Here is a 20,712-nt window from a genome sequence, read left to right as displayed (position 1 = left end):
ATTTTATTAAAATTTCCATAAGAATTGTTGTAGGAATTACCATAATTATTAGAGGAATTACTAGGATACGGCCTAGGATTAAAGTTTCCTCTATATGCGTTGTTACCAAAATTATTCCTACCAACAAAATTCACATCCATAGATTCATTATTATTCTCAATCAAAGTAGACAAAGGTTATTGGTACATAACACAGAGATGGTTAATGTTTGCATGATTCCTTAGACCATGAGAGTATCGAGTTTCTTCATGCTTGCTTCATGAACTTTGGGGTTTGTTAAACGTCATCCGTAAATGGGTGGCTATTACGGCGGCTTACGGGTTCATGGAAAAGTGTGTCAAGTAACTTGATAGCTCAAGATTGGGATTTGCTCCTCCAACGATGGAGAGATATCTCTGGGCCCTCCCGGTGTTACGGTATCCATCATCGTCTGGCCAGACACTTTGTGATTTGATCACGGGGATGCCGGAACACGATAACGAGAAAAGAGAACAATACCGGTAACGAGGTAGCTAGCATAGTGGACAAGTTGTTGATCCACAGGAATGCCAACATGTCTCACCTCGGGTATTTGTAACATATCGCGAAGCAACAGGAATAGCACACGGCAACTGGAGGTTCACTCGAATATTTATTCGTGTGGGTATAGGGGTCAATATGGGTGTCCACGGCTCCGATGTTGATCATTGATCGGAAGGGGTTCCGGGTCATGTCTATACTTTACCGAACCTATAGGGTCACACGCTTAAGGGTCATCTATCTGCTGAATACTAGACAGGGAGTCTGAGAGAAAATCACCGAAAAAGTTTCGGACACCGAAAAGTTTCGGACAGCGGAATCGTACCGCAGAGAGAGGTCATCGGATAAGTTTCGATGATACCGAAAAGTTGTTTCGGGATACACCATTAAGTCAAATTGGTTTCGGCACATGCCTGATAATTCTTGGAGGATGCCAGAATCATTCTGGAAGCTTTTTGGAATTTTCTGAGATAAAAACCGGAAATGTTCCGGAGCTGCCGGAGCCACTTCAGATGCGTTTCACAGATGAAAATCACTAAAACCGGAATTGTTTCGGAACGCGTTGAAAATCATTTTAGTGGGTACTGGAAATGTTCTTAGCCCACATAAATATTTTCAGTTCGATCAGACGCTGAAAAATGTCGTCGTGAATAGTGAAAATCAGCTTTATGGTTACTTTATGGAAAGCCAGCTTTTGGGGCTTTGCTCCAAAAGATCTTGGGGATGACATGGATGGATAGGAGCCATTTTTTGGGTCCCTCATGGGGGTGTGGCCGGCCACATGGGGTATCCCCCCTTGGGGACCCTCTTGTTCCTTGGTTTCACTCCTAGGTCCTTGTGGAAGGACTTCATTCATGTGCATTTTGGGTTTTTTGTGAAACTACCCTACCCCCTTGGGATTTCCTATAAATAGAGGTGGAGGGGCAGCCCTCCACACAATCATCCCTTGCTCTCATACACATGCCATGCATTATCTGGCTTCTTCTCTCCCTCCCACGAAAAGAGTTTCGTAGAGCCGTAAGGCTGTCTGGGTTCCGGCAGGAACTAGTTCTGGACGGCGAAGCCCTGCCGGATAGATGACACCGTATGTGTGCAACTCTGTAGAGAGATCGTAGTTTCGGTCTTAGTTCGTGAGTGCCTTCCGAAGGGCTGTCCGTGTGACCGTCCGAGTTTCGAAGGTCCTCCCGAAGGGCTGTCCGAGTGACCGTTCGAGTTTTGAAGGTCCTCCCGAAGGGCTGTCCGCGACACCGTCTGGGGGGCTGTTCGACCGCCTCCTGGAGGGCTGTCTGAGGAGCAGATGAGGGTATACATCCTCGCGGTTGGGAGGTTGTAAATCCTAGCTGCGGGGATCTGCACCGCCGATCGTCATCGACTCTACTTCCCGCTGCGCTACGAGTCGGTAACGAAAAAGATCAAACCATGTATGCAGTCTCCATAGTGGTCCTGGGCTGGTGCGTAGGTCGGAAAATTTTTGTTTTCTGCTGCGTTCCCCTACAGAAAATACTTAGAGATAAAAGCATCTTTGCACTTATTCCAAGAATCAATACTATTTTTAGGAAAAGACGAAAACCAAGCTTTAGCACGATCTCTAAGCGAAAAAGGTAATAGCTTCAATTTAACAATATCATTGTCCACATCTTTCTTCTTTTGCATATCACACAAATCAATGAAGCTATTTAGATGGGTAGCGGCATCTTCACTAGGAAGGCCGGCGAATTGATCTTTCATGACAAGATTCAACAAAGCAGCATTAATTTCACAAGATTCAGTATCGGTAAGAGGAGCAATCGGAGTGCTAAGGAAATCATTGTTGTTGGTATTGGTAAAGTCACACAATTTGGTATTATCTTGAGCCATCGTGACAAGCAAGCAATCCAACACACGAGCAAACAAGAAGCAAGCGAAAAAGAGGCGAACGGAAAAGAGAGAGGGCGAATAAAACGGCAAGGGTGAAGTGGGGGAGAGGAAAACGAGAGGCAAATGTCAATTAATGTAATGCGGGAGATAAGGGTTTGTGATGGGTAGTTGGTATGTTGACTTTTGCGTAGACTCCCCGGCAACGGCGCCAGAAATGGCTCGTTGTCGGGAGTCCAAATCTTGACTTGACCTTGCGCAAGCCTCCCCGGCAACGGCGCCAGAAATCCTTCTTGATACCTCTTGAGCAGTGCGTTGGTTTTCCCTTGAAGAGGAAAGGGTGATGCAGTAAAGCAGCGTAAGTATTTCCCTCAGTTTTTGAGAACCAAGGTATCAATCCAGCAGGAGGCCATGCACGAGTCCCTCGCACCTACACAAACAAATAAATCCTCGCAACCAATGCAATAAAGGGGTTGTCAATCCCTTTACGGTCACTTACGAGAGTGAGATCTGATAGATATGATAAGATAATATTTTTGGTATTTTTATGATAAAGATGCAAAGTAAAATAAAAGGCAATAAAAATAGCTAAGTGTTGGAAGATGAATATGATGGAAAATAGACCCGGGGGCCATAGGTTTCACTAGTGGCTTCTCTCGAGAGCATAAGTATTACGGTGGGTAAACAAATTACTGTTGAGCAATTGACAGAATTGAGCATAGTTATGAGAATATCTAGGTATGATCATGTATATAGGCATCACGTCCGAGACAAGTAGACCGACTCCTGCCTGCATCTACTACTATTACTCCACACATCGACCGCTATCCAGCATGCATCTAGAGTATTAAGTTCATAAGAACAGAGTAACGCTTTAAGTAAGATGACATGATGTAGAGGGATAAACTCCTGCAATATGATATAAACCCCATCTTGTTATCCTCGATGGCAACAATACAATACGTGCCTTGCTGCCCTACTGTCACTGGGAAAGGACACCGCAAGATTGAACCCAAAGCTAAGCACTTCTCCCATTGCAAGAAAGATCAATCTAGTAGGCCAAACCAAACTGATAATTCGAAGAGACTTGCAAAGATAACCAATCATACATAAAAGAATTCAGAGAATATTCAAATATTGTTCATAGATAAACTTGATCACAAATCCACAATTCATCGGTCTCAACAAACACACCGCAAAAGAAGATTACATCGAATAGATCTGCACAAGAGAGGGGGAGAACATTGTATTGAGATCCAAAAAGAGAGAAGAAGCCATCTAGCTAATAACTATGGACCCGAAGGTCTGAGGTAAACTACTCACACATCATCGGAGAGGCTATGGTGTTGATATAGAAGCCCTCTATGATCGATGCCCCCTCCAGCGGAGCTCCGGAAAAGGCCCCAAGATGGGATCTCATGGGTACAGAAGGTTGCGGCGGTGGAATCAGGTTTTTGGCTCCGTATCTGGTAGGAAGAAGTATGTCGGTGGAGTAACATGGGCCCCACGAGGGTGGAGGGCGCGCCCCCCTACCTCGTGCCTTCCTGGTTGATGTCTTGACGTAGGGTCCAAGTCCTCTGGATCACGTTCGTTCCAAAAATCACGTTCTCGAAGGTTTCACTCCGTTTGGACTCCGTTTGATATTCTTTTTCTGCGAAACTCTGAAATAGGCAAAAAACAGCAATTCTGGGCTGGGCCTCCGTTAATAGCTTAGTCCCAAAAATAATATAAAAGTGTATAATAAAGCCCAATAATGTCCAAAACAGAATATAATATAGCATGGAACAATAAAAAATTATAGATACGTTGGAGACGTATCACTTCTCAACTTGTAACTTCCACGTATCACCGTGGAGAACTCAAACCGATGCACCAAATGCAATGGCAAGGGCACACAGAGTGCCCAAGTCCTTCTCTCCCAAATCCCACCAAAGCAACTAATGCTAGGGAGGAAAATGAGAGGAAGAACAAGAAGAAAAACACCAAGAACTCCAAGATCTAGATCCAAAGGGGTTCCCCTCACATAGAGGAGAAAGTGATTGGTGGAAATGTGGATCTAGATCTCCTCTCTCCTTTCCCCCCAAAACTAGTAAGAATCCATGGAGGGATTGAGAGATAGCAAGCTCGAAGAAGGTCAACAATGGGGCAAGAACACGAGCTCAAAGGATAAGGTTCATTGGGGAAGAAGACCTCCTTTTATAGGTGGGGAAAAATCCAACCGTTATCCTCACAGCCCGCACCGAGCGGTACTACCGCTCCAAGGAGCGATAGTACCGCTAGGGCGGCCGTAGCCAAATAAACACTACCGCAACGTGGCAACAGGACGGTACTACTACTGCTGCCGGAGCGGTACTACCGCCTGCCCTTGCGGTACTACCGCAGGGGTAGTATTCAACGGCCACACAGGTGCAGCACACGACAGTATCCACAGTGAGGCAGCGGTACTACCGCTGGGGATAGCGGTACTACCGCGTGTCCACGAATGTAAAAAAAATCTGCCGCGCCTACATCCGCTGGAGCTAGCTTCGAGTAGAAAGCCGACATGGTACTACCGCTCACAGGGAGCGGTACTACCGCGTAAGGGCAGATGTAAAAAATTACATCCGCGCCTACTTCCGCATGCATCAGCATCAGGGCTGGAGGCAGCGGTACTACCGCTCACCAGGAGTGGTACTACCACTCCCTTGAGCAGTACTACCGCATGCCACAGAGGCTTTAGCACTTGGCTGCCTTCATATATCGCAGCTAAAGACAACAGAAGGATACAATAAAACCAGAACTGCCATAATTTCTGCAAATGAGCTCCGAATTGAGCAAACTCAAGCTTTTTGGATAGAAGACAACGAGTATCATCAAAACAGCGACAGAGAAGTATGCCTAGCATATAGAGGAGTGAAACCTCTAACAGAGAAGAACCGGCATAACCTCCAACATCGAAAACATCATAGAAGATGCAAGTGAGCTCCGTTTTCGATGAACTCGAGCTTGTCATCAAGATGACCATAAGCTCTAAGACTCACAAAGAGAACCAAACAAGAACCAAGAAAGATGATGCAAGGATGCAATGGTTTGAGCTGTCTACGAGCGATACGATCAAGCTACTCATCAAGAGCCCCCCTTGATAGTACGGCAATCGATCATATAACCCGGTCTCCCAACTACCACCATGAGACCGGTAAAATAGAAAATCTATCAAGGGCAAACCTTTGCCTTGCACAAATTCCACTTGAGCTAGATGTAGACGATCTTGACTTCCTCAAGTTGGACCACCTTTCTTGATTGCGTTGGCTCGGTGAAGACTAGTAAATTGCTCCCCATACTCCACTATGGGTGAGCCACTTTTCGGCACATCTTCACAAGTCCATTGTCACCAAAATGGACGGCAAGCTTCAAGCACTTGATCTGTTTGTGATGCATCACTTAAACTTGCACACCGCAACCTAACCCCACAAAGAACTCTCACGAAGACCATGGGTTAGCACACAAAGCGTAATTAACAATGCTTACCATACCATGGGATCACTTGATCCCTCTCGGTACATCTTCTACACTTTGTGTGTTGATCAACTTGATTCACTCTTTGACTTAGTCTTGATCAACCTCTCACATGACCAATCTTTAGGTAATTCCTTGAATAGCACCGTGGTCATCACATACTCTCCTTGAAACCAACAAATGGACTCCATGAAAAGCCTATGGACAAATCCTTCAAATATAACTCAAGGCAACCATTAGTCCATAGAGATTGTCATTAATTACCAAAACCAAACATGGGGGCACCGCATGTTCTTTCACGGACTCCGATCTTCCTCAAGTTCGTTCATTAGGACAGATTAAACGGAGCTCCGGCGTAGATTCCTATCAGCTCCTTGGGGCGGTGAATGTTGGTGTCAAAACCAACAGATCTCGGGTAGGGGGTCCCGAGCTGTGGATCTTGGATCGATGGGTAACAAGGAACGTAGAGATTGAAGGAAATATGCCCTAGAGGCAATAATAAAGTATTATATATTTCCTTATATCATGATAAATATTTATTATTCATGCTAGAATTGTATTAACCGAAAACGTAATACATGTGTGAATACATAGACAAACAGAGTGTCACTAGTATGCCTCTACTTGACTAGCTCGTTAATCAAAGATGGTTATATTTCCTAGCCATAGACATGAGTTGTCATTTGATTAACGGGATCACCTCATTAGGAGAATGACGTGATTGACTTGACCCATTTCGTTAGCTTAGCACCCGATCGTTTAGTATGTTGCTATTGCTTTCTTCATGACTTATACATGTTCCTATGACTATGAGATTATGCAACTCCCGTTTACCGGAGGAACACTTTGTGTGCTACCAAACGTCACAACGTAAATGGGTGATTATAAAGGTGCTCTACAGGTGTCTCCAAAGGTACTTGTTGGGTTGGCGTATTTCGAGATTAGGATTTGTCACTCCGATTGTCGGAGAGGTATCTCTGGGCCCACTCGGTAATGCACATCACTATAAGCCTTGCAAGCATTGTGACTAATGAGTTAGTTACGGGATGATGTATTACGGAACGAGTAAAGAGACTTGCCAGTAACGAGATTGAACTAGGTATCGAGATACCGACGATCAAATCTCGGGCAAGTAACATACCGGTGACAAAGGGAACAACGTATGTTGTTATGCGGTCTGACCGATAAAGATCTTCGTAGAATATGTGGGAGCCAATATGGGCATCCAGGTCCCGCTATTGGTTATTGACCGGAGACGTGTCTCGGTCATGTCTACATAGTTCTCGAACCCGTAGGGTCCGCACGCTTAACGTTACGATGATAGTTTTATTGAGTTTTGATGTACCGAAGGAGTTCGGAGTCCCGGATGAGATCGGGGATATGACGAGGAGTCTCGAAATGGTCGAGGCGTAAAGATCGATATATTGGACGACTATATTCGGACTTCGGAAAGGTTCCGAGTGATTCGGGTATTTTTCGGAGTATCGGAGAGTTACGGGAATACGTATTGGGCCTTATTGGGCCATACGGGAAAGAAGGAAAAGGGCCTCAAGGGTGGCCGCACCCCTCCCCTTGGTCTGGTCCGAATTGGACTAGGGAAGGGGGGCGCCCCCTTCCTTCCTTCTCTTTTTCCCTTCCTCTTTTCCTATTCCATATGGGAGGTGGAATCCTACTAGGACTAGGGAGTCCTAGTAGGACTCCACACTTGGTGCGCCCCCTCCTAGGGCCGGCCTCCTCCTCCCTTGCTCCTTCATATACGGGGGCATGGGGCACCCCATGGACACAAGAATTGATCCTTGAGATCTCTTAGCCGTGTGCGGTGCCCCCTTCCACCATATTACACCTCAATAATACCGTTGCGGAGCTTAGGCGAAGCCCTGCGTCGGTGGAACATCATCATCGTCACCACGCCGTCGTGCTGACGAAACTCTCCCTCAACACTCGGCTGGATCGGAGTTCGAGGGACATCATCGAGCTGAACGTGTGTAGAACTCGGAGGTGCCGTGCGTTCGGTACTTGATCGGTCGGATCGTGAAGACGTACGACTACATCAACCGCATTGTGATAACGCTTCCGCTGTCGGTCTACGAGGGTACGTGGACAACACTCTCCCCTCTCGTTGCTATGCATCACCATGATCTTGCGTGTGCGTAGGAAATTTTTTGAAATTACTACGTTCCCCAACAGTGGCATCCGAGCTTGGTTTTATGCGTTGATGCTATGCACGAGTAGAACACAAGTGAGTTGTGGGCGATATAAGTCATACTGCTTACCAGCATGTCATACTTTGGTTCAGCGGTATTGTGAGATGAAGCGGCCCGGACCGACATTACGCGTACGCTTACGCGAGACTGGTTTCACCGTTCGGAGCACTCGTTGCTTAAAGGTGACTGGCGGGTGTCTGTCTCTCTCACTTTAGTTGAACCGAGTGTGGCTACGCCCGGTCCTTGCGAAGGTTAAAACAGCACCAACTTGACAAACTATCGTTGTGGTTTTGATGCATAGGTAAGAACGGTTCTTGCTAAGCCCGTAGCAGCCACGTAAAACTTGCAACAACAAAGTAGAGGACGTAACTTGTTTTTGCAGGGCATGTTGTGATGTGATATGGTCAAGACATGATGTGATATAATTTGTTGTATGAGATGATCATGTTTTGTAACCGAGTTATCGGCAACTGGCAGGAGCCATATGCTTGTCGCTTTATTGTATGAGATGCAATCACCATGTAATAGTTTTACTTTATCACTAAGCGGTAGCGATAGTCGTAAAAGCAATTAGTTGGCGAGACGACAACGATACTACGATGGAGATCAAGGTGTCGCGCCGGTAACGATGGTGATCATGACAATGCTTCGGAGATGGAGATCACGAACACGGTGCTTCGGAGATGGAGATCACGAACACAGTACTTCGGAGATGGAGATCACGAACACGGTGCTTCGGAGATGGAGATCACAAGCACAAGATGATGATGGCCATATCATATCACTTATATTGATTGCATGTGATGTTAATCCTTTATGCATCTTATCTTGCTTTGTTTGACGGTAGCATTATAAGATGATCTCTCACTAAAATTTCAAGATAAAAGTGTTCTCCCTGAGTATGCACCATTGCAAAAGTTCTTCGTGCTGAGACACCACGTGTTAATCGGGTGTGATAGGCTCTACGTTATAATACAACGGGTGCAAAACAGTTGCACACGCGGAATACTCAGGTTAAACATGACGAGCCTAGCATATACAGATATGGCCTCGGAACACAGAGACCGAAAGGTCGAACGTGAATCATATAGTAGATATGATCAACATAGTGATGTTCACCATTGAAACTACTCCATCTCACGTGTTAATCGGACATGGTTTAGTTGCTTTGGATCACGTAATCACTTAGATGATTAGAGAGATGTCTATCTAAGTGGGAGTTCTTAAGTAATATGATTAATTGAACTTAAATTTATCATGAACTTAGTCCTAATAGTATTTTGCAAATTATGTTGTAGATCAATAGCTCGCGTTGTTGCTTCCCTGTGTTTATTTTTGATATGTTCCTAGAGAAAATTATGTTGAAAAATGTTAGTAGCAAAGATGTGGATTGGATCCGTGATCTGAGGATTATCCTCATTGCTGCACAGAAAAATTATGTCCTTGATGCGCCGCTAGGTGACAGACCTATTGCAAGAGTGATGCAAACGTTATGAACGTTTGGCTAGCTCAATATGATGACTACTTGATAGTTTAGTGCACCATGCTTAACGGCTTAGAATCGGGACTTCAAAGACGTTTTGAACGTCATGGACCATATAAGATGTTCCAGGAGTTGAAGTTAATATTTCAAGCAAATACCCGAGTTGAGATATATGAAGTCTCCAACAAAGTTCTATAGCTAAAAGATGGAGGAGAATCGCTCAACTAGTGAGCATGTGCTCAGATTGTCTGGGTACTACAATCGCTTGAATCAAGTGGGAGTTAATCTTCCAGATAAAATAGTGATTGACAGAATTCTCTAGTCACCATCACCAAGTTAGTAGAACTTCGTGATGAACTATAGTATGCAAGGGATGACAAAAGTAATTCCCAAGCTCTTCGTGATGCTGAAATCGACGAAGGTAGAAATCAAGAAAAACATCAAGTGTTGATGGTTAACAAGACCACTAGTTTCAAGAAAAGGGCAAAGGGATAGAAGGGGAACTTCAAGAAGAACGGCAAGCAAGTTGCTGCTCAAGTGAAGAAGCCTAAGTCTGGTCCTAAGCCTGAGACTAAGTGCTTCTACTGCAAAGGGACTGGTCACTGGAAGCGGAACTACCCCAACTATTTGGTGGATAAGAAGGATGGCAAAGTGAACAAAGGTATATTTGATATACAGATTATTGATGTGTACTTTACTAGTGTTTATAGCAACCCCTCGGTAATTGATACTGGTTCAGTTGCTAAGAGTAGTAACTCGAAACGGGAGTTGCAGAATAAACAGAGACTAGTAAAAGTGAACAAAGGTATATTTGATATACAGATTATTGATGTGTACTTTACTAGTGTTTATAGCAACCCCTCGGTAATTGATACTGGTTCAGTTGCTAAAGAGTAGTAACTCGAAACGGGAGTTGCAGAATAAACAGAGATAGTAAAAGGCGAGGTGACGATGTGTGTTGGAAGTAGTTCCAAGATTGATATGATCATCATCGCACACTCCCTATACTTTCGAGATTAGTGTTGAAACTAAATAAGTGTTATTGGGTGTTTGCGTTGAGCATGAATATGATTTGATCATGTTTATTGCAATACGGTTATTCATTTAAGTTAGAGAACAATTGTTGTTCTGTTTACATGAATAAAAACCTTTTATGGTCATACACACCAACAAAAATGGTTTGTTGGATCTCGATCGTAGTGATACACATATTCATAATATTGAAGCCAAAAGATGCAAAGTTAATAATGATAGTGCAACTTATTTGTGGCACTGCCGTTTAGGTCATATTGGTGTAAAGCGCATGAAGAAACTCCATACTGATGGGATTTTGGAATCACTTGATTATGAATCACTTGATGCTTGCGAACCGTGCCTCATGGGCAAGATGACTAAAACGCCGTTCTCCGGAACTATGGAGAGAGCAACAGATTTGTTGGAAATCATACATACAGATGTATGTGGTCCGATGAATATTGAGGCTCGTAGCAGGTATCATTTTTTTTTGACCTTCACAGATGATTTGAGCAAATATGGGTATATCTGCTTAATGAAACAGAAGTCTGAAACATTTGAAAAGTTCATATAATTTTAGAGTGAAGCGAAAATCATCGTAACAAGAAAATAAAGTTTCTACGATTTGATCGTGGAGAAGAGTATTTTAGTTACGAGTTTGGCCTTCAGTTAAAACAATGTGAAATAGTTTCACTACTCACGCCACCTGGAACACCACAGCATAATGGTGTGTCCGAACGTCATAACCGTACTTTATTGGATATAGTGCAATCTATGATGTCTCTTACCAATTTACCACTATCGTTTTGGGGTTATGCATTAGAGACAGCTACATTCACGTTAAATAGGGCACCATCAAAATCCGTTGAGACGACGCCTTATGAACTGTGGTTTGGCAAGAAACCAAAGTTGTCGTTTCTTAAAGTTTGGGGTTGCGATGCTTATGTGAAAAAGTTTCATCCTGATAAGCTCAAACCCAAATCGGAGAAATGTGTCTTCATAGGATACCCAAAGGAGACAGTTGGGTACACCTTCTATCACAGATCCGAAGGCAAGACATTCGTTGCTTAGTATGGATCCTTTCTAGAGAAGGAGTTTGTCTCGAAAGAAGTGAGTGGGAGGAAAGTAGAACTTGATGAGGTAACTATACCTGCTCCCTTATTGGAAAGTAGTTCATCACAGAAATCTGTTCCTGTGACTCCTACACCAATTAGTGAGGAAGTTAATGATGATGATCATGTAACTTCAGATCAAGTTACTACCAAACCTCGTAGGTAAACCAGAGTAAGATCCGCACCAGAGTGGTACGGTAATCCTGTTCTGGAGGTTATGTTACTAGACCATGACGAACCTACGAACTATGAAGAAGCGATGGTGAGCCCAGATTCCGCAAAATGGCTTGAGGCCATGAAATCTGAGATGAGATCCATGTATGAGAACAAAGTGTGGACTTTGGTTGACTTGCCCGATGATCGGCACACAATTGAGAATAAATGGATCTTCAAGAGGAAGACGGACGCTGATAGTAGTATCACTATCTACAAAGCTAGAATTGTCGCAAAAAGGTTTTCGACAAGTTCAAGATGTTGACTACGATGAGAGTTTCTCACTCGTATCTATGCTTAAGTCTGTCTGAATCATGTTAGCAATTGCCGCATTTTATGAAATATGGCAAATGGATAAACAAAACTGCATTCCTTAATGGATTTATTAAAGAAGAGTTGTATATGATGCAACCAGGAGGTTTTGTCAATCCTAAAGGTGCTAACAAAATATGCAAGCTCCAGCGATCCATCTATGGACTGGTGCAAGCATCTCGGAGTTGGAATATATACTTTGATAAGTTGATCAAAGGATATAGTTTTATACATACTTGCGGTGAAGCCTGTATTTACAAGAAAGTGAGTGGGAGCACTACAGCATTTCTGATAAGTATATGTGAATGACATATTGTTGATCTGAAATAATGTAGAGTTATTCTGTAAAGCATAAAGGAGTGTTTTGAAATGAGTTTTTCAAAGAAAGACCTCGGTGAAGCTGCTTACATATTGAGCATCAAGATCTATAGACATAGATGAAGACGCTTGATAAGTTTTTCAATGAGTACATACCTTAACAAGATTTTGAAATAGTTCAAAATAGAACAGTCAAAGAAAGAGTTCTTGCCTGTGTTACAAGGTGTGAAATTGAGTAAAGACTCAAAGCCCGACCACGGCAAAAGATAGAAAGAGAATGAAAGTCATTCCCTATGCCTTGGCCATAGGTTATATAAAGTATGCCATGCTGTGTACCAGATCTATTGTATACCCTACACTGATTTTGGCAAGGGAGTACAATAGTGATCTAGGAGTAGATCACTGGACAACGGTCAAAATTATCCTTAGTGGAATAAGGATATGTTTCTCGATTATGGAAGTGACAAAAGGTTCGTCGTAAAGGGTTACGTCGATGCAAGTTTTGACACTAAATCTAGATGACTCTAAGTCTCGGTCTAGATACATATTGAAAGTGGGAGCAATTAGCTAGAGTAGCTCCGTGCAGAGCATTGTAGACATAGAAATTTGCAAAATACTTACGGATCTGAATGTGACAGACCCGTTGACTAAAATTATCTCACAATCAAAACATGATCACACCTTAGTACTCTTTGGGTGTTAATCACATAGCGATGTGAACTAGATTATTGACTCTAGTAAACCCTTTGAGTGTTGGTCACATAGAGATGTGAACTATGGGTGTTAATCACATGGTGATGTGAATTATTGATGTTAAATCACATGGCGATGTGAACTAGATTATTGACTCTAGTGCAAGTGGGAGACTGAAGGAAATATGCCCTAGAGGCAATAATAAAGTATTATATATTTCCTTATATCATGATAAATGTTTATTATTCATGCTAGAATTGTATTAACCGGAAACGTAATACATGTGTGAATACATAGACAAACAGAGTGTCACTAGTATGCCTCTACTTGACTAGCTCGTTAATCAAAGATGGTTATGTTTCCTAGCCGTAGACATGAGTTGTCATTTGATTAACGGGATCACCTCATTAGGAGAATGACGTGATTGACTTGACCCATTTCGTTAGCTTAGCACCCGATCGTTTAGTATGTTGCTATTGCTTTCTTCATGACTTATACATGTTCCTATGACTATGAGATTATGCAACTCCCGTTTACCAGAGGAACACTTTTTGTGCTACCAAACGTCACAACGTAAATGGGTGATTATAAAGGTGCTCTACAGGTGTCTCCAAAGGTACTTGTTGGGTTGGCGTATTTCGAGATTAGGATTTGTCACTTCGATTGTCGGAGAGGTATCTCTGGGCCCACTCGGTAATGCACATCACTATAAGCCTTGCAAGCATTGTGACTAATGAGTTAGTTACGGGATGATGTATTACGGAACGAGTAAAGAGACTTGCCAGTAACGAGATTGAACTAGGTATCGAGATACCGACGATCAAATCTCGGGCAAGTAACATACCGGTGACAAAGGGAACAACGTATGTTGTTATGCGGTCTGACCGATAAAGATCTTCGTAGAATATGTGGGAGCCAATATGGGCATCCAGGTCCCGCTATTGGTTATTGACCGGAGACGTGTCTCGGTCATGTCTACATAGTTCTCGAACCCGTAGGGTCCGCACGCTTAACGTTACGATGATAGTTTTATTGAGTTTTGATGTACCGAAGGAGTTCGGAGTCCCGGATGAGATCGGGGATATGACGAGGAGTCTCGAAATGGTCGAGGCGTAAAGATCGATATATTGGACGACTATATTCGGACTTCGGAAAGGTTCCAAGTGATTCGGGTATTTTTCGGAGTATCGGAGAGTCACGGGAATACGTATTGGGCCTTATTGGGCCATACGGGAAAGAAGGAAAAGGGCCTCAAGGGTGGCCGCACCCCTCCCCTTGGTCTGGTCCGAATTGGACTAGGGAAGGGGGGCGCCCCCTTCCTTCCTTCTCTTTTTCCCTTCCTCTTTTCCTATTCCATATGGGAGGTGGAATCCTACTAGGACTAGGGAGTCCTAGTAGGACTCCACACTTGGTGCGCCCCCTCCTAGGGCCGGCCTCCTCCTCCCTTGCTCCTTCATATACGGGGGCAGGGGGCACCCCATGGACACAACAATTGATCCTTGAGATCTCTTAGCCGTGTGCGGTGCCCCCTTCCACCATATTACACCTCGATAATACCGTTGCGGAGCTTAGGCGAAGCCCTGCGTCGGTGGAACATCATCATCGTCACCACGCCGTCGTGCTGACGAAACTCTCCCTCAACACTCGGCTGGATCGGAGTTCGAGGGACGTCATCGAGCTGAACGTGTGTAGAACTCGGAGGTGCCGTGCGTTCGGTACTTGATCGGTCGGATCGTGAAGACGTACGACTACATCAACCGCGTTGTGATAACGCTTCCGCTGTCGGTCTACGAGGGTACGTGGACAACACTCTCCCCTCTCGTTGCTATGCATCACCATGATCTTGCGTGTGCGTAGGAATTTTTTTGAAATTACTACGTTCCCCAACAGAGATAGTGTTTACCCAGGTCCAGGCCCTCTCGAAGAGGTAAAAACCCTACGTCTTGCTTGGTTGTATTGATGTGTTTGTATGACATTTACAGAGTTGATTTACCACGAGTTCGAATGAACTAAACCCTAGGTGGGTATGGTGATATGGTTCTGTTCCTCCACGGGCTAAACCCTCTGGTTTATACAGGTACTTAGGGTTACATATGGTTGGTCACCATCAGGGGATAAACATGTCAATTTCGCTAACCAGACTTGGAGGATACGCCAAGTCTTCAGAGATTTCCTTCCAGAGCACGGGGTCGCGTGTAGTCCGGCCTTCCTTTAATGAATCAAGAGCGGCCTACCAGTCCGGCCCATGAGAGATAGGCCGACAGCTCAAGGACCCCTTAGTCCAAGAGACCCCCAGTGAGGTTAGGGTTTCTCGCCGTCTGTACGCAGCGGCGATATTTGGTGTCAGATTCTTCAGATCGATTTAAGGATTCAATGGCGACGACTGCGGCTCCAGGGCGCTGGTCCATAGGGGCACGTGCACGAAGACTTCCCGGCTGTCATCGACAAGGTCAAGCCGGCTCCGGTATGGGAGCAGCGACAGCGGCCCATCGACGGTTCGCTCTGCTGGCGGCAATGGTCGTTCGGTGGTCCATGGACCTCGATGAATTTTTTTATTATGTCTGAGGCGCTTTGTACTTTCGATGAATCTTTATAACAGATCAGATCCTTTTTGAAAAAAAAAATCTCTAGCGTCTTGCTTATTCATATTTTTAATTGTGATGCTAATTCTTTTTTTGGACAAGATATAAATTTACACATTTATTCCTACATAAAAATAATGTACACGTTTTTGTTGTTGCAATTTACACGAACCATGGGCCACAAGCAAAATCGATCCTATCAGCCCAGCCCAAAAATTGCGTCCACGATAGCCAGCCGTCCGATATGGACCCCCTAGATCCAACAGCTCATATTCTCCCGCCTACTTATACTTATATAACGCCAGACTCTTCCATACCCTAGCCTCCATTCCACCCCGCCGCCGCGCCCAAACCCAACCCGCCGCCGCCACTGCCGTCGCCGCCGCAGCGCGCGGAGGCGACCACCCCACCGCCGCCAAGATGCAGATCTTCGTGAAGACCCTGACGGGCAAGACCATCACGCTGGAGGTGGAGTCCTCGGACACCATCGACAACGTGAAGGCCAAGATCCAGGACAAGGAGGGGATCCCGCCGGACCAGCAGCGCCTCATCTTCGCCGGCAAGCAGCTCGAGGACGGCCGCACCCTCGCCGACTACAACATCCAGAAGGAGTCCACCCTTCACCTGGTGCTCCGCCTCCGTGGTGGCGCCAAGAAGCGCAAGAAGAAGACGTACACCAAGCCCAAGAAGCAAAAGCACAAGCACAAGAAGGTGAAGCTCGCCGTCCTCCAGTTCTACAAGGTCGACGACGCCACCGGCAAGGTAACCAGGCTCAGGAAGGAGTGCCCCAACGCGGAGTGCGGTGCCGGGACCTTCATGGCCAACCACTTCGACCGCCACTACTGTGGCAAGTGCGGCCTCACCTACGTCTACAACCAGAAGGCTTAGAGGTGGCTTGCGTTTGCTCTGCTCTTTTACTTGTCGAGAATCGAACTCATTTATATGTGTCCCTGTTTGTATTTGAAAACTGAAACCTTGGAGTATTATGTTTCCTAGATATTTGATCGCCTAATGCTGAGATGCTATGCGAGCTTAAATTTTGGTCATTCTGAATGACGTTAATCTATCTCATGGCAGCTATCATATTTTATGCTTTGTTGATCTGATGGTGATGCGATCATGGAAACATGCATCTTGTTGATACATGTGTTCTTGAGCTTAACCCTTTACTGCAGGTGTAACTAGCCAATAGCTATACATGGGTTCACATGTAGATGAATATTTTGCTATTGCTGTTTTGTCATGTGTTGATTGTTGAGGGGTGTGATCTTTGTCACTTGCAATTAGAATGCTGTTCATTCCAAGCGATTGTGTGGTTTGTTTGTTCTAGGTATATTTGTTAGTTCATACCTAGATCTGTCTATAACTCTGAATATACATACATGGTCACCTTGCTGTAGACAGTGGCAGTGCGATGATTGCTAGTGTGGAGCATATTGCTGCCTTGTGGTTTAGCCATCAGTTTTGTGTGTATTCACCATTCACCATTGCTTTGCCTACCCGTGGTGGTAATTTTGGTTGAATCTGTGAATATATCTAGTTTCCTTGTGGACAGTGGCAGTGTGATGATTGCTAGTGTCGAGCATAGTGCTGCCCTGTGGTTTAGCCATCTGTTTTGTGTATTCGCAGTTGCTTTCCTTGTGGTGGTTTTTGGTTGAATCTGTGAATATATCTAGTTACCTTTCTGTGGACAGTGGCAGTGCGATGATTGCTAGTGTGGAGCATAGTGCTGCCTTGTTGTTTAGCCATCAGTTTTGGGTGTGTTCACCATTCACCATTGCCTTGCCTACCTGTTTTGGTAATTTTGATTGGGTCTATCATACCATATGTCTGTCGGTTTACAGTTGTAGTCGACTTCTGTTCTTCTCTTTTTGGTTTGTTCTTGGGTTGTGACAAGTCATTTCACATACGCTCAAGATCTGTAATTTACAACTAGTACAGAAGGCGGCTTCAATGCATTAGAATTAAAACGCCAACTTGTCACAAAACTTTTATGAGAATAATCAAAAGTGCAACAGTAATTCAGTTTTTTTTTTCATGGCTGTTGCAACAAGGCAGTTCAGCAATTTGAATTCTCATCTACAGACATTTTAGTTTATTGTTTATGCCTCTACAGATACCCATTTGATGTAATTATCCAAATATGTACATTTATGTAGCCATGATCTGCATTTATATTTTTGCATCCCTATTGTCCAAATTCATCTCCTTACCTGTCGTTTATCCATCTGTTTTGTGTTCCATCATTAACCATTGCCTGCCTTGGGTGCATTTCATTGGTAATTCTGGTTGGATTCAAAAAATTGTGTGGTCATACCATATCTGTGCATGTGGTTACAACCTTAGATATATACAAGTATAATTCTGGATGTGATGTGTTGTTTGGCATGGATTTTTTTCTGGATGTAGCATTAGTTTGCATATGTCGAATTTCTATGGCATGAAGTAATTTATAATTGCAAGTGTGTTAATAACTGGACATGATCAGAAACTTGCTTAGTTTTGTCAATTTGATTTCTGAAATGGTTCAATGCTAACATTTGGTGACCGTTGTCTGGTTATTGTGGTTTGTATTTGCCATGCCATCCCAGTGATCATGCAGCTGGAATTTACTGTTTGCTGCCGCCATTGTCGTGATTCTGTTTGATTGATCTTAGTTGTGCCGGAGTCTTTATTTGTGGTGAGCCTAGAACGTTGTTTATAATGTTGGGTATTTCCGCGTAGTCATACACTATGTGGCCCTGGTATATTAGGCGAAGCAGGGCTTGCACTAGTTACATCATCCTTCATACTTCGTGCACATTTCGAATTGATCGTCTCAAGACAGACATGGTTATGTTTTTTTTTATGTTATTTGCACTCTTGAACAACTATACCCTCTTGGTGTGGCTTTAAGCCCATGGAATTGATTGCCCAGAATGTTGTTGCTAAGTAACAAACCATGAGTGATGGTTGGCACATGACGGAATCAAATTCCATGGCGCGCAAACACAACTATAATTGTGATGAAAACAAAATATCACTTGGGCACCATTTGAGTGTTGATATTGGGTTTTTTTCAATTGGATATTGGCATTGCGACAGCCTGAATGTCGTTGTTTGGATGGTTGTGGCATTCGTGATTGGAATCGAAGTCGATCGTTGGGCAACTCCTGGCATCACCCCTGCAGCCCTTCTCAAATTTTGAGCGTCCCCGTTTGGTTTTCATGGGTATTTAGAAGCGTGTACATGTCACTTACCTGTCAAGTGTGAGGCTCTTTTTGAAAAACAAAAGAAGCGAATTTTGTGGAAGTAACCAATGTTGGAATATGTAGAGCCTTGCTTGTTTATATGTTTTATTTATAATTGTGAGGCCAATTCTTTTGCTACACAAGATATAAAACTTGCACGTTTATTCTTATATAAAAATAATTCGCACTACTAAATTGTATTTACACTTTTTTTGGCAAGTGAATGGAATTTACATGATTATATTGACAGTGGAACGAACCCTCCTCACGAGGCATGGGCCACAAGCAAAATAAATTCGATCAAGCCCAGCCTAAAATAGCATCCACGAAAGCCAGCCGTTCGATCTGGAACCCCTAGATCCAACAGCTCATACTCTCCCGCCACTTGTACTTATAGAAAGCCATACTCTTTCACCCTAGACTCCATTCTTCCCTGCCGCCCAAACCAAACCCCACCGCGCCGCCGCCACCGTCGCCGCCGCAGCGCGCGGAGGCGATCACCCCGCAGCAGCCAAGATGCAGATCTTCGTGAAGACCCTGACGGGCAAGACCATCACGCTGGAGGTGGAGTCCTCGGACACCATCGACAACGTCAAGGCCAAGATCCAGGACAAGGAGGGGATCCCGCCGGACCAGCAGCGCCTCATCTTCGCCGGCAAGCAGCTGGAGGACGGCCGCACCCTCGCCGACTACAACATCCAGAAGGAGTCCACCCTCCACCTGGTGCTCCGCCTCCGCGGTGGCGCCAAGAAGCGCAAGAAGAAGACGTACACCAAGCCCAAGAAGCAAAAGCATAAGCACAAGAAGGTGAAGCTCGCCGTCCTCCAGTTCTACAAGGTCGACGACGCTACCGGCAAGGTCACCAGGCTCAGGAAGGAGTGCCCCAACGCGGAGTGCGGTGCCGGGACCTTCATGGCCAACCACTTCGATCGTCATTACTGCGGCAAGTGCGGCCTCACCTACGTCTACAACCAGAAGGCTTAGAGGTGGCTTGCGATTACTCTTCAAATCGAACTCATTTATATGTGTCCTGTTTGTCTTTGAAAACTGAAATCTTGGGAGCATTATGTTATGTTTCCTGGATATTTGATCGATGAGAGCTTAAATTTTGGTCATTCTTATGACGTTAATCTATTTCATGTCGGCTATCTTATTTTATGCTTTGTTGTTCTGATGGCGATAAAATCATAACATGTAACTTGGTGATACATGTGTTCTTTTGGACAACCCTTTATTGCAGGTGTTACCAGCCAGTAGATATGCATGGGTTCATATGTGGATGAATATTTTGCTATTGCTGTTTGTCGTGTGTTTATTCTTAAGTTGTGTGATCTTTGTCACTTGCAATTAGAATTCAATTCATTCCAAGAGATTGTGTGGTTGGTTTGTTGTACATATGTGTTATTTCATTCCTAGATGTGTCTGAAACTGTGAATATATCTGGTTACCTTGCTGTAGACAGTGGCAGTGCGATGATTGCTAGTGTGGAGCATAGTACTGCCTTGTGGTTTAGCCATCAGTTTTGTGTGTGTTCACCATTCACCATTGATTTGCCTACCTCTTGTGGTAATTTTGGTTGAATCTGTGAATATATCTAGTTCCCTTGCTGTGGACAGTGGCAGTGTGATGATTGCTAGTGTGGAGCATGGTGCTGCCTGTGCTGCCTTGTGATTTGGCCATCAG

General features: G+C 44.4%; 2 protein-coding genes across 2 annotated transcripts; both read left to right on the top strand.

The window, feature by feature from the left end:
* Positions 1–16,109: 16,109 nt before the first annotated feature.
* LOC141025963 (ubiquitin-ribosomal protein eS31z fusion protein-like) lies at positions 16,110–16,836 on the top strand. Its single transcript, XM_073501895.1, has one exon. The coding sequence runs from the start codon at positions 16,220–16,222 to the stop codon at positions 16,685–16,687; it is 468 nt and encodes a 155-aa protein (XP_073357996.1). The 5' UTR covers positions 16,110–16,219; the 3' UTR covers positions 16,688–16,836.
* Positions 16,837–17,503: 667 nt separating this feature from the next.
* Positions 17,504–20,187, top strand: LOC109771534 (ubiquitin-ribosomal protein eS31z fusion protein). The gene has a single exon (XM_040391384.3). It carries the CDS (start codon positions 19,546–19,548, stop codon positions 20,011–20,013), a length of 468 nt encoding a protein of 155 aa, XP_040247318.2. The 5' UTR covers positions 17,504–19,545; the 3' UTR covers positions 20,014–20,187.
* The last annotated feature ends 525 nt before the right edge of the window (positions 20,188–20,712 follow it).

The sequence above is a fragment of the Aegilops tauschii genome, chromosome 1, assembly GCF_002575655.3.
Source record: "Aegilops tauschii subsp. strangulata cultivar AL8/78 chromosome 1, Aet v6.0, whole genome shotgun sequence".
In the NCBI taxonomy this organism is placed as follows: Eukaryota; Viridiplantae; Streptophyta; class Magnoliopsida; order Poales; family Poaceae; genus Aegilops; species Aegilops tauschii.
This window is presented reverse-complemented; position numbering and strand designations above follow the sequence as displayed.

Bases quoted from the DNA above. Each gene is read 5' to 3' on its own strand.
- LOC141025963 (XM_073501895.1), top strand. From the start codon at position 16,220: ATGCAGATCTTCGTGAAGACCCTGACGGGCAAGACCATCACGCTGGAG.
- LOC109771534 (XM_040391384.3), top strand. From the start codon at position 19,546: ATGCAGATCTTCGTGAAGACCCTGACGGGCAAGACCATCACGCTGGAG.